Raw genomic sequence first — 14,933 nt, forward strand, 5'->3', positions numbered from 1 at the left:
ATCTTCTATTCTTTCAATCCCAATCATGCTTATTGGAATCAACGGCGGCTATTTTCCGGCAATCTGCCGGGTATATTTTTTAGTTCCTCTCGAACAAAGTTTGAAGCAATTATGTAAATGTGACTATTTATGCAAAGCTTTGGCTTGACCGTTCTTGATTTTAGCGTGATCTGAATTGTTGTTTTCAGAAATTAACCCTGTTGCTAATACAAAGCTATTGTGGGTAATGCAGTAATGCATCAGTCTAGTTTTTTTGCACCCCAGAAAATTTATCTAGGCTACAGCGCCCTTTGAATCAAGTTGCCCCGCCTGTCGTTCGAAAGCAATTTATCCGACGTTTTTTGGTTTATGTTTCAAAAAGTGAAGTGTATGGGAAAAAATTGTAATTTACTGCAATAATTCGTGGTTTTTACGCTTTGTCCAACTTGTTGTATTAAGAAATTTTTGGATCATTGAAATCATTTGAGGCTTTTTTCCGACAATCTGCCGAGCATGATTAATTGCTCTCAAACGAAGTTTGTAGCAATTATATTAGTCCTGTCGGTCTTTTTTTATGCGATTTTTCTCTTGAACGATTTTTCGTCTGACGCTTTTGCCTTTTCGTCCTCAAAAACAGGATAAACAGGTAGCGCCCAGAGGGCATTAAGTGCTCTTAGAGCCTTTCAGCTCTGTTTCAGCTCAAACTGTTTTGGAGACTTATACTTATGGTGTGAAGGGCGGTTCTTAGAGGTTGAGACACCCCACCCCCCTGTTGACCACCCCACCCCCACTATTGCCTCCACCCCCACCGCGCTGTTGCCCCCCTCCAACCCAGTGTTGCCCCCCATCAGCCCCGGTGCACCCCGCCCCCACCCCCCGTAGCTAGCTACTGACGAAGCCAACTGCTCGCCGGTCGTTTGAGAGCAATTCGCCCGACGTTAGTCGGTTATGTTCTGTTTGTTAGTTCTAGCGCTAAATAGTCACATTAAGACACAGGATGAGTTGTAATCAGCAATTTAAATGAAATTGTGGTTCTTTTCAAAAAAGGAAACATTGTAATTTACATTTTTGTTTACTTTATTCCTTGCATCAATTCCTATTGAGGTCGTAGGAAATAATTTGGGCTATTATATTTCAAAGTATTTCAAACCTTTATTATGTTCGGTCGAATAGTAAATGATGTCGCAGTCTCGATATAAATTTGACAAGACATTGATGATTGAAGTTTAATGATTGATGTTGTGTTAGGAATGATGCAAGCCTCGGCTGGTTTCTTCTGCTACTTTGTGATAATGGGAGAGAACGGATTCCTACCTGGACTGCTGCTTGGACTGAGAGAGGAGTGGGAGAACAAGAACAACAATTCACTCAAGGACTCCTACGGACAGGAATGGGTTAGTGCAACAGTACTCCTCTTCCCAATATTTGGAAACATAAAAAAAGGAACTATTCAATTCCTGAAATGATGAATTTATTACATCACGCAGGCAGTGTATAAGTATAAAGGCAGTTTATAGTAATCAATTAGTATACACGATACGCAATTCAATTTATTCTAGAAGGTTTTCTTGACAGAAAGATCCTGCAATAGCAAACTTCGATGTTGAATTGTTGCTTGAAATATCATTTGCAACAATAACCTCTTTACGCTTAGACGACGAGTACGAAACGAACAATTTAATCGACAGTTTAATTCGAATGTAGCTCAAGTACCACTAGCTCATCCTATCATTACAATCAGTGTGCGGTCGTTTTCTCGGCTTAAATTCTCATTTTTGGCCATCCTCTAAACCACGTGTTGACCATTTCGCGGATTACCAGACATTGGTGAATATGTTTGTATGTTAAGACGTATGAGCAGAGGAAGGTGTTAGAGTACACGTGTCACACAGCCTTCTTTGCATCCATTGTGATAGTGCAGTGGGCAGATGTGATCATTTGTAAGACGAGGAGGAACTCTCTCTTCACACAGGGCATGCTCTCCAACAAGGTGCTCTGCGGTGGTCTCGTCTTCGAAACTTGCCTCGCCTGCTTTCTCTCTTACTGTCCCGGCCTAGACAACGGACTCCGCATGTACCCAATGAAGTGAGTATTACCACTGCCGTTACTTCTAATATCGGTACTAATTGTTGCAACCCTCAAAATTTTGTTCCAACTCTGAATTTTATTTGGGGGCGAGGTTGGGAACTTTATGCCATCCTGGCTTTTTTGATGAGTCAATTTTGACCGGTTGATATCTTTACCAGAAAGTGTTCAAAATTTTTCACATTTCGGACCTTTTCGGGCTTCTCATACGCAGGTCTTCCACGCATATTTGCCTAAATATACATTAGATATATAAGAGTTATATGATCAATCCGCTAAAATTGCCAGAGAATTTATCTGAAGAGCAGGTTAAGAATTGAAGAAAAATAGGTTGGCTATTATATATATTTTATAAACAACATTTTGAGTTTAAAAAAAAACATGCGACAAATTTGGAAACAATTTTTTTGCTCAAACAAAACATCTATCAGTCAGAGCGATTAAAAAACGTTTAAAAAACTGTAAATCTACAGAGCCAATACGAAGTTAAATATAAATAGCCACCATTGACCCCCTTGACTTGGAAAAAATTGAAACGGAATAAGAAAAGAAGGGAAGATGGATTGACGGCTTTTCTTTCACATATCATAAATTATAAATTGACCTACCAATTTAGGTAGATTGTGCAACTATACTGAAGTAAACTTCTAAAATGAAGTTCAGTAGGCCTGATATTGTTATCAATTAGAATTTGCTCTGATGAATTTGGTTAACTCAATCTACTATGACTTCGTGACAAGGCTTCATCAATTAGCCTCGTTTCTTTTGATTTTGTTCATTTGAGATGTAAAATTATTCATTAGAGTCAAAACTCCATTCAATTGAGTAACCCCAGTAATAATTCAAACAGGAAAAGAGTGACTTTTGTTAGAAAAAGAAACAAAAGTTAACGCGAATTGAAAAACGGCGGTAGACTCCACGTTCAACGCAAATTAAAACTTGGCTAAGATCACAGCAGATGAATACTTGGTTCAGTTGAAAAGATTTTACAGTCTGTTAAATTAGTCATGTTTTGCTGATAGAGAAATAGGATTAAAAATTAAATTGAAGAAACAAAGGAAAAATTGATGAAAATTGTTTTCGTATTTTCCCCAGAATTAAGTAACTCTGAATAAATCTTGTGTTTTTTTAAACGTTATGTTAGCCAACAACAAGTCAGCAAGCAATCAGAATGGATCATACCGAGAAAACACAAAAGAAATGAAGTGCAATCGACATAGAATCTGTTAACTGTGTTCCAAATATATAAATTTGTGACATCCCAACAATTGTTCTTCTGTGAGCCTTCAATAGTGATGGTGCAATAGGCAACAAAAAGAAAAGGGACAAAAATCTTCAAGTTTCTTTAATGCAGTAACAATAAAAGAATTTAACGATTTCCGAATTTCAAATTTTTTGCTTTGTTCGAATCAAATGTGCCGGAAAAATAGTAACTCCAAGCAAAATTTTTCGATTCACAGAAGCACTAGAATTTTTCTAAAAAGGCTTGTGAACAAAAATTTTATTGACCTTGCGAAAATTTTCTGGACTTGTTCTCGCTCTTAAAAGAATGCAAAAAATCTGTCTATTTCTTTTGACTTTGTTCAGCTTATTAACCTGAACAATTGTTTTCACGCGTGCCCTTAACTTGTGCTTCACTGACATCGTGCTTCACTGACACTTGGCAAATTTAAAAAAGCATTTCAGTTTTTCCTCTTTGCAACCACACTACTAATAATTGCTCGTGAACGAGGTTTGAAGCAGTTTAGTCGTTATCGTCCTTTTTATTCAACATTTCTAGAATATTCTTTTGTTCGAGCGATCTGACTTTTTGCTCTAACGTGCGTTATAAACATAAATCCCGATGGCATGAATTCACCTTTCAAAGGTTTAAGTTAATGAATTTTGCCAACTATGTATGCATATAAGTTATGTATGGTAATTTATTTGATGTTTGGAAAGACTATCAAATAAGTCGATAGACGTGATTGTGATGTCTCCTAGCGCTCATGTTTTGATCGTGTTGCTAGAGCAATTTATTCGGCCATACCATTTTAAAGGCGAACAAAAGATATCATTTATACATAACGCATGTTCTATGGGGAGCAAAAGAAAAAATGTATCTTGTATTGGTTAGAATTTTGAAATGCAATTGTACAATAGTAGTTTGCCAAAAAATAATACGCATTCAAATGAATAGGTAAAAATGTTTAATCAGACTGAAATTGAACGGTGTTTGGCGTCACTTAGAAAAAAGGTATCATTGTCAAAGTATTACATTATTGACGTCGTGACTCAAATGGTGACACTGCTTGCCTAGCATGGTTATGAACAGATTCTTATTATAGATAGCGAAAAAGATATGTCGATGATCATTTTGATGCCGACATACAAACACGCAGAAAGGTTATTACGTAATACGACGTTTATTACGTAATACGTAGGTTATAACGTAGTTTGCAATGAGGTATAATGATAAGGTATAAAGTCTAATGCAATTTGTTATAAGATAAAAAGTTTTAAAAATTGCTGATTAATTGTTTCTTTTGTGCAGCTTCTGGTGGTGGTTGCCGGCCCTACCCTTCAGTATTCTGATCTGGGTCTATGACGAAGTCAGAAGGTACCTGCTACGAAAGTCGCCCGGAGGATGGATTGAAAAAGAGACGTACTATTAAACAACACCCACCCACACATACACATCCCCTCCCGCCCCCGTTGATTACACACAACCCCCCACCTCAACCCGACAAACCTCTCCAGATGGACATAGGAATGGAGAAAAAACAAACAAGAGAGCAGATAGACAAACAAGTGAAACTGTGGACAGTGATTTTTAGAAAAGCAGAAAAACAAATAAATAACAAGCAACTTAGCAAACAAACAACCACCACTCTCACACTACCCACCTGCAAACAAGAAACAGTTTTTTATTACCAGAACTTTTTTCGTCTCAAACTAAACTTTCTATCAAATAAAATTGATGCAAATAAGATACGTAATTGATTGTATTGTATCTCTATCTCCCTCTATTGTTTGCATAGCACTTATTATTTGTATTAATTAATTATTACTTGATAACCACATGCTTTTCGTACCACGGAGCACTTCACATCCGCTTCAATATCATCGATATTCCAAATATTTGAGAACTCGTAACGTGCAGGAGCTTGCAAAGTTGATTAAAAAATATTATCCGGACTTGTCAAATTGTGCGTTGCCTGGTTTGAGACAAAAAAAAATGGTGGTCAACATCTTGTCAGAACTTAAACGTTGAAAATTCCCGAATAATTGTGCGCGAAGTTTGTATATACTGATCTAAGCTAGCTGTCATTTGTCACAATGATTCTTCCAGCTGGTATCGTTTAATGATTCATAGCTGCATGCTACATCAATGGCTTTTGTCAGACAGCTGCGCTTTATTGATAATTGATGGAACGAATTTGTATGGAAGACGTTACTAGTCTTCGCGCCACGAGTACGCTGCCCAAGAGGTCATTTTTTTAAACTCAAATTGCTCGTTTGGACGGAGTGCAAAAGCTGTAGGTTTTATTTAAATTTTTGATGCGCATGATTTCAACTTAAATGGACAAAAAAGTAGATACAAGATGAACCAAATGCATTTGCTAAGTGAAATGAATATTGATGCACCTTGATAAGAAAAATAAACATTAAATCTTCGCCGTGTTCGTCCACTTGGTTCAACTTTTTACATGTGATTTGGTTTTATGTAGGAATAAATTTTGACTCACTCTTCGGCGATACCACAGTGTTTATAAGCGCCTAAGAATGCGCAACTTAGCAAACTGGACACAAATTTTGTCATTTTAGTTTTGGCTTTGGTTATTTTTGTAGATTTCTTAGTTGACTTTTAAAAAAAATAATTTATATGGCAATATTTTTTATAAATCATCCATTGAAAATGTCTGCCCTGAAAATGTACAAGAAATAATCCAATTCGTATTTAATTGCTCTCAAACGAAGTTTGTAGCAATTATATTAGTCCTGTCGGTCTTTTTTTTAATGCGATTTTTCGCTTGACCGATTTTTTCGTCTGACGCTTTTGACTTTTCGTCCTCAAAAAGGGGATAAACAGGTAGCGCCCAGCGGGCATTAAGTGCTCTTAGTGCCTTTCAGCTCTGTTTCAGCCCAAAACCGTTTTGGAGACTTATACTTATGGTGAGAAGAGCGGTTCTTAGAGGTTGAAGACCCCAACCCCCCCCCCCCCAACTGTTGACCCCCCACTATTGCCCCCACCCCCCCCCCCCCCCCAACGGGCGGTGCCCCCCTTCCACCCGACTCCCGACTGTTGAAAGGTGCCCCCCTTCCACCCGACTGTCTTAGAGGTTGAAGACCCCAACCCCCCCCCCCCCCAACTGTTGACCCCCCCACACTATTGCCCCCACCCCCCCCCCCCAACGGGCGGTGCCCCCCTTCCACCCGACTGCCCCCCCCCCCCCGCGTGGGTACTGACGAACAACCGCTCGCTAGCTTTTCAAGCTATTTTTTTCAAGCTTTTTGAAATTTTTTGCCATTTTTTGAGTTTTATGAGCCCTTGATGTCAAGGAAACCACTCTATGGTTTGATAATAGGTTACTACATAGCTTCTAGTGGTAATAGAATGGTTTCAACATTACGAATTTCTGCATTTTTTGACAAAACTTTCAAATTTTTTCAAGGTTTTTGAAAATTTTTGTCGTTTTTTTTTTATGTTTATCGAGCCTCAAGGGCCAAGGAGCCTCCTCTAGGATTTGATAATAGGTTACTGTATAGTTTCTAGGCGTAATCGAATTTTTTTCAAGATTTTAACATCACGAATTTTAGCATTTTTTTTACAAACTAAACATTTTTTTAACTTTTTAAATTTATTGTCGTTATTCAAGATTTTTTGCAGCCTCAGGTTTCAGAAAACCTCCTTAAGGGTTTGATAATAGGGTTTGCTGCATAGTTTCTAGTGGTAATGGAATGGTTTTCAGCACTTGAACATCAAGAATTTTAGCAATTGTTTTTCAGATTTTTCAAAATTTATTGTCATTTTCTAAGTTTTTACAACCCCAGGAACCAGAAAACTTCCTCTAGGCCTTGATCATAGGTTACTTAAAACTTTTATTGGCCATAGAATAGTTTTCAACTTTTTATTATCATTAAATTTATCGATTTTTTCCTAAAAATTTGCAATTTTTTCAAGTTTTCTGACAATTTTGGTCATTTTATAGGTTTATCGAGACTCAAGAGCCAATGAACCTCCTCTATTAGTTATTGTATAGTTTCTAGATGCAATGGAGTGTTTTTAAAGATTATAACATTTAACGAGTTTTAGCATTTTTTGAAATTTTTGGCAATATTTTTTGAAATTGTTTGTCATTTTTTTAGGTTTTTCCAGCCTCAAGAGCCAAGAAACCTCCTTCGAGTCTTGAAAATAAGTCTTGATTTAATGGAATAGTTATTATTATTTTAATGACTCGAGTTTTCGCAATTTCTTGATAAAATTTAATTCGAAAATTTTTTGAAAAATTGTTATGTATGGATCTTTATGAGCCAGTGAAACTGTTTAGGGCTTGAAATAGAGATACTGGATAGTCTCTTGAGACAATGGAATTATGTTCTGAAGATATTAACATCACGAATTTGAGCAAGATTTCGTTAAAATTTGCAATTGTGTTTTAAATTGTTGAATATTTTTGTCCTTTTCTCAGTTCAACGATCATTAAATGGCCAACAAAGCTTTTTAAGTCTTGCAGATGGGTTACATGACACAAAGTCCAGAGACAAAAATTCTTTTTGAACCTTTTTCTTTACAACGAAATGTGGAATTTTTTCTTTTGAATTTTTCACTTTGAGTTTTTTTCTATATGGTTTAGTTACTAACTAGGCTAGAAAACTTGTAGAATCGAATCTTATCTTAGAAAAATTTCCTAGCTCTGTGTGTGTGTGTGTTGGCTGGCGGTTCTTTTCTTCTCTTTTTTCTCACGTTTAATCTCGCTTTCTCTCTCTCTCTCTCTCTCCTTAACTCTTTTGTTGATGCCGGACTTCAGCGGCTGTGATGTGGCGTGACGCCATCTTCTATTACCGTAATCTCAGGCCCTTCGATAAAGCTAAAGCTAACCTTACTACACAGGTACTGACGAAGCCAACCCCTCGCCGGTCGTTTGAGAGCAATTCGCCCGACGTTAGTCGGTTATGTTTTTTTGTTCAATTTTTGTCATTATCTTAGTTTTCCGGCTTTGATTACTCATATAATTCCTTGTGTACACCGTCTGGGATTTTATTTTTATAGATAACTGAAATGTTTGTTGGCGATAAGTGTTTGAATCTTAGCAAAAGTTCGTTTCATAGGTGCAGTTTTTCGACAATCTAGATTTCGACAATCTTTAGTACAAAATTTAGAGTTTCGAACCTTAGAATCCTTGGATTTTAACTTTCAAAAATTAGGAAGCAGTCTGTAGATTTTCCATATTTTTTACAATGTTTTTTTGTATCTTCCACATTCTAGCATGTACGTTTCTAGCATTCTCCTAAATAATAGCTTCTCAATTAATAAATTTCATTTTCAAAATTTAATTTAATTTTTAATTGGTTTTTTTTTTTGGAAATAGAATTGCATTGAGGCATTGTCTTTGTATAGAATTTGAAGACAAAAACAAGCATACAAAACAGCGTTCTGATATAACAGCAAAAGTGAGTTAAAATTATGTGTTTCCAGTTTTTTGAGCAGTAAATTCTTTATCAAGCACTGCGTTCATTGGTGGACTCTGGCGTTTTTGAATAAATTGTGCAAAAAAATTTTTGTTTCAAGTCGTTTTTTGTCTGTTTTGCCAGTTTTTTTGCTTGTAATTTCGTTTTCCGTAGGAATAAGTATTGACGGATAATTCATTAATATGAAATCCTCTGAAATTGATACCGCAGCGCTTATTACAGCCTAGTATTGCTCTTCATGCTAAAAATGGGCTTAAAAATTTCAAATTTTGGGTTATTTTTTGTTTTCTTTGTTAATTGCCTTAAATTAATGTTTATGGCAATTTCCTCTTTGATAATTTTTTCATTGATTCTTTGTGTTCTAAAGTTCTACACACATGCTAATCCCGTTTTTGAACAATTTCTATCACTTTTTTGTTGGTTTTTGTTTGGTTGCGTTTACTCGAAAAAGTCCTTCTCTGCAGCGTTTGAGACTTAAATTTTGTTTTAGATAAATGAACTCTTTTAAATTTTGATTAATTTTAAGTTTTTATTTTGAATATTATTAAAAATTTGCTTCATACGTTGAGATTTAACATTTATTTGCAATTTTTTTACGCAACTGTTTTAAAAGCTCGATTTTTGTACTCTATTTTCACTTTTCAGAAGTCTTTATTCAGAAGTCCGATTGTTTTGTTCAACGTAACAAAATGTTTTTTTCTGCTCCTAATCAAATATAAATTTTGGGTTAAAATTTAGTAGAGTTTCTTTTATTTTTGGTTTTGCAAATTGTTTTATTTGATACATTGAAGCCACTGGAATTGCCTGGAAATACGTATAATCAACTTGACTGAAAAATTGTTCTCGCGGCGCTTGGTTTTTGAAATAAAATTTTTCTGCCGTTGAGTATTTTTGTCTCTCTAGTCTTTTTCAATATTAATTTAGTTTTGCAAAATTTTGATTTTATTTTGTCATTGAAATCCTCAACAAGTAGAAATTTTTCTGACTTTTGTTTGAATTGCCCTGCCACGGGAATAAATCAATTGATGTTTTCTTGATTTGTAAAAATTTAAAACATTTTTTCGATTGATTAATGCCAAGTTGTATAAATTATACTTGCGTTATTTTTGAACAATTTGTTGTTTGGGTTGCATTGTTTTTTGCAGAGCTCTAAATTCTTAAGGCCATTGTGATTAGTAATTCGAGAACATTTGATAAGCTCAAATAATTTTTTAAGCTTATCGGTATTTTTCAATCCGATTAATTTTGGACTATTTTCAGTGTCCCTGATGTTTTTTGTAATACGGTATTTTGCGGCATCAGGAATTCATATTTAGTTTTTTCCGTAAAGATTTTATCTGAAGTTCAAATTTTTGTTTTTTTTGTATTGATTCCGACAGATGCGGTAATTGTCTTTAATTTTTCTTCATTTAAAAAATCAATGCTCACATTTTCCTCGTTACTGAGAGGGATGTACGTTTTTACTTAATTCTTTAACCAAATATGGTGAGGTAAACGATAAAAAAAATTTGATTCAAAAGAAAATAATTGAAGCTGCAATTAAGATTTACATGGCAATGTCCGAATCTTCGGAAAATTTCACGGGTATTTTTTAAGATCTGTTCACACTTTATAATCTTTGTAGTCAAATAGAAGTTCAAGAATCTTGTCACGCCAAAACAAGAATGGAGCGAAGATGCATTTGGTTTCGCGGCGTGTAAATTTTCTCCCCTATTTTTAATGTAGAGTGAGAAAGCGGTGCATGAGCACCGTTTTCTCGCTAGGGTTTTTTGTCTATAGAAGTTGAAATTGGGCAGAGATTTTACCTCTATTTGTGTTATTTTATGGATCATGCTAGTTTATGGATTTATTCCTCTAATTTTATGGGTTTTTTCCTGAATGATTTTCACAATGCCCCCATAATCGTTTCCCAGTCTAGTATTCTAGTTTTTCCAATGGAAATGTTTTTTTAAGAATTTTAGGTCGGATCAGGTCCTGCCTTTCCACACCAAGGAACACTTTTTTGGCCTAACACTATTCACAGCTAGTTAAAAGATTTTGAGTGAAATCTTTTTGAGCTGTCTAGATTAGTTTGGCTCTTCTCTCATTCAAACCAAAGAGATTTTAAGCAACATTTGATCACCAAAAATCATCTCTAAAAAACGTATTCATTATCTCGAAGCAAAAGTACAAGTAAAAACGGGATAAATTGATGAAGCCCTATTCTATATTCCCAATACTGGAACTTTGTTCTTCCAAGTCTTAGTGATCATATCTAAGGCGTTTTCCTACGGACACTTGCCCCTGCATCATCTTCTGATTGGAGAACTTTATAAAAGAAATAGAGTTTGTACAGCTACAAAATGACCTCAAAATGTTTTGCACTAGAAAAAATCTAGCACAACTATCATTTTTTGTTTAATGTTTTTCTGTTTTATCATAACCAACGGTAGTTATGAGTATCAATAGTGGTGAGAAATTTCATGAATCTGCCTGGTTTGTTTAATCAATAAAAAGAAGTAAGCATTGGTTTGGAAAAGTGCAGTGCCAAAAATTAATATAATTTAGATCTCAGATTAAACTGTAAGACAAAAAAATGATACAAACTACATTTAGTTTTTTTCTCTTTTTATTATTGTCCTTGAGTCTTTTCGTCTCTCGTTTCGTGCCTCTTTTTGTTTTTTTCCTCAACAGAGTCCTGTTGTTATAGCCATCTTAAGAAAATATGAAAAAAATGAGAACCACAACGAATAAAAGAAATCATAAACTTGAGGCAGCAAAAAAAGGATTTACAACAAAGGTTATTATGTGCAATAAATCAATTTGGAAACCAAACGCAATTACAATTTCAAAAACAAATTAGGTATTACATAAACAACAGAAAACAAATTTTTTTGAGAATGGTTAAAAGATTGAAAAATAAGAGACATACGTTGTAATCTTAGGTTCTCAAAACTACTGATATTTTTTCTTTTATCTGTGGGACAAAATCACTGTTATCAGTTTTGGAGTGGACCGTTTCTAAGAAAATAAAAACAAAAATGTCTTGCGTTGAGACGGAGCGCATCAAAAAACAAAAGAGATGATTACTGCTTTTGTGGAAATGTGAACTTACGTTCCTCGAAATAAGTTCAAATTCTTTCGAGAGTGTGCCTTTTGAAAGTTTTTGTTTCATAATTTTTAATTTTTTTTTTGGTTCTGCACCTTGATACAATTGCCTTGTTGTGTTCTAATAGAAAAGTACTGCGATAACTGCACCAGTTTCTGGTTTAGGTACCAGGCCGGAATTGCTACAGGCTCAAGTGGTTTGTTAGGTTTAAGTGATCCAAGAACACTAAGTACTTCCTTAGTACACTAAGTACTTTATCTGTGAAAATTGATACTAAATTTGATTACAATGGCAGACAATAAATATAAGAATTGATTTGCATAGTTTTCAAATAAAAAAGGGTTAATTTAATTCCAAACACAGATATAGTTGCCATGCCACTGGGTGTGCAAAGTAATTGAACAATTGACTTCACGATGGTTTAGGGAAACACTGAAGCAATGGGAATAAATACTGTTTCAAGTTTTTTTAACATAAATATAAAATAACGTATTGTATTGAAATAATTACTTTATTAAGTTTGAAACTTTTTTCAACAATTTTCTTTGATATTTTTCGCACTTCGAAGTTTCAGAGCATTAATAATTGTGTAATATATGGTAAAGTCGTTCCAATTTTCTATAGTTCCAAAAAGAAAATTTTTTAAAGATTATGAGATTTGCATTTGAAATTGAAATGAAGAAATTTTTCTGTGTGTTGTTTGGTTACTGCATGGTAGATGCAAGTAGCTTTAGGTAAGCTGGCGATGAAGTCAAAAAAATTTGTGCAAACAGGTTGCTTCTTCAATCCTCGCCCCTATTCTATGAAAAATGCAAATTCTATCAAAAACAGTGTTTGAAACTGTAATTTTAAGTTTTGAGATGTGTGGCATTCTTTTTCTCTTGAAGCAATATTTCAATGCTCAATTTAACTGCTTCTCGAATGAAATTAGAAGAGAGCGCTTTATTCTCTGTCATAAACATTACCCTCTGAAAAGGACTAACCAATGGCTCATTCATGAGTTTACTTTTTGTATTAACTCTGAAAGCGCACTTAATTGCACAAACTGCGTTTATTCAGCACACCAATTTCCAGAACACAGGTTTTAATACTTCTTGGCATTTAAAATTTTTGTCAAGATTTTCTTTTGTAAATTTGTCATCACTTACAATAATAGCATGTGTTGGTTACATAAATCTTACATTGTTTTCAAAAACAAAAATTGATTTTTTAATGATAGGGGTAAATTTGGAATATTTCTATCAAAAGCAGGCAAGATGCAACAAAATCTTTAAAGTTTCTGATCTTTATGTCATACTGTATATTGGTAGCGTTTTCTATGGTAGCATCTGCGTATTAAACAAAGTTGTTCTTATTATCGACTAACCTAATCAAATCATTGATGTTACCATTAAAAAAAGGAGACCGAGTTTGTGTGATTGAGTGACACCTTGTCGGAGTTCAATCCAGTCGGGCTCAGCAAAAATTTTCTGCAGTATTAGCAAATACTTTCTGCAGTCTATGTTCGGTAAGGGTCCGTATCAACTGAAAAGAAGTCTTTCCAAACAGTAATGAAAAAATTTTTGGTACAGTATGTCATTTTCTGCTTGAGTCCAAGGCATTGGGAATATCTAGAGAGGTAAATGGGACAAAGTCACTGTTATCAATTGTGGAGTGCACCGTTTCTCAGAAAATAAAAACAAAATGTCTTGCATTGAGAAGGACCGCATCGTAAAACCAAAGGAGATGAATACTGCTTTTGTGGAAAATTGAACTTACGTTCCACGAAATAATTTCTTCAAATTCTTTCGAGAGTGTGCTTTTAAATGTTTTTATTTCATAAATTTTAGAATTTTTTGGTTCTGCATTTGGATACAAATGCCTTGTTGGGTTGTAATAGAAAAGTACTTTGGTCACTGCACCAGTTTCCTGTTTAGGTACCAGGGTCAAGTGGTTTGTTAAGATTAATTGATCCAAGAACACTAAGTACTTCCTGCTACGTGACAAATGTAAAAGTGAATACTTTTCTCAATAACTAACATCAACGATTCTTTGAAACTGGTCTCAATCTACTTTTGAGTTAAGTAATCGCCAAATTTCAAAATCCGATATTTAAAGAGAATGCATATTTCTCCAGAAATTGCCAGAAAATCTCCAAAGGAACATTTAATTAGTTAATAACCGCATTTTTTTGGTTTCTGGTATCAACAAACTATTGCTTCATTTTATTTTCTTCGTTTGATGTCTTGCTCAACAACTCTGCCATGACATTTCTGTTGGAGAGAAACATGGATTTATGTCTCCGCAATTATGTAATTTTGGTGGGGCGCGACTTATGTACGATAAAAATCAAAAAAGCATCAGATAATGCATCCGGATAAACGTTTGAAACGTGGAAAAATTTTATTCAGTTTATTTAGAAAATATATGGGATTGGTCGTCAGTTAGACTAGGTAAATGTCGACAACCTAAGAAAAAGAAGGGCAAAATTTAAAAATACGTTTTAAGCTTTTCGGGAAAAAAATCAAATTCAAAATCAACACATCCATGAGCTATCTATAGAAAATTTTATTTAGGTCGAATTAAATCTCCATAGGAGGCCGCTGAGACCTGTAACTATCAAAAATTTCCCATACAATAACCAGATCTAAACAAAACATGCAAAAAACACCCAAATTCAACTGAATTTTGGAAAAAAAAACTGTTCAAATTGACAAAAGAATGAGCTATTTACTTTTAACATTATTAAAAGTCAATTTTGTTTTTCTTCAAAGCCAAAGTGATATACTTAAATAATTGTGAGTGTTTAATAAGTCCACATTGGAAAATCGATGGCCCTCACCATTGATGGCATATGAAAACATTTATCGCTAAAACCATTAAACGATTAACTGAAACAAAAAAAATCTTCAAAGAAAAATTTGCAAAACAAATTAAAAAATCAAAAAAATGGACAGAATCAGGACACCTTAAGTTTTGTCAAATCTTTTATACCGCCAAAGGAAGCTAAAGAGAGTTTTTAACATCTAGATTGTTTATGCGATTACAAAAAGAACAATAGTACCGGCAAAAATTAATTCTGTTTTGCCAGAAAACTCTTTTGCAAGAGAACGTTTTTAAATATGAAAAC

General features: G+C 34.5%; 1 protein-coding gene across 3 annotated transcripts in view; it reads left to right on the plus strand.

Annotated features, from left to right (window-relative positions):
• Positions 1–5,121, plus strand: part of LOC142353336 (sodium/potassium-transporting ATPase subunit alpha-3-like) — a 72,805-nt gene extending 67,684 nt beyond the window's left edge. For all 3 annotated transcript variants that reach the window (XM_075405567.1, XM_075405569.1, XM_075405568.1), the window contains exons 16-18: positions 1,228–1,373; positions 1,829–2,064; positions 4,598–5,121. In XM_075405567.1, coding sequence (XP_075261682.1) covers positions 1,228–1,373; positions 1,829–2,064; positions 4,598–4,718 — 503 coding nt within the window. In that variant the 3' untranslated portion in view covers positions 4,719–5,121. The remainder of the gene's footprint in view (positions 1–1,227; positions 1,374–1,828; positions 2,065–4,597) is intronic.
• Positions 5,122–14,933: the final 9,812 nt, after the last annotated feature.

The sequence above is a fragment of the Convolutriloba macropyga genome, chromosome 14 (genome assembly GCF_964194025.1).
Source record: "Convolutriloba macropyga chromosome 14, txConMacr16.3, whole genome shotgun sequence".
Lineage (NCBI taxonomy): Eukaryota > Metazoa > Xenacoelomorpha > Acoela > Convolutidae > Convolutriloba > Convolutriloba macropyga.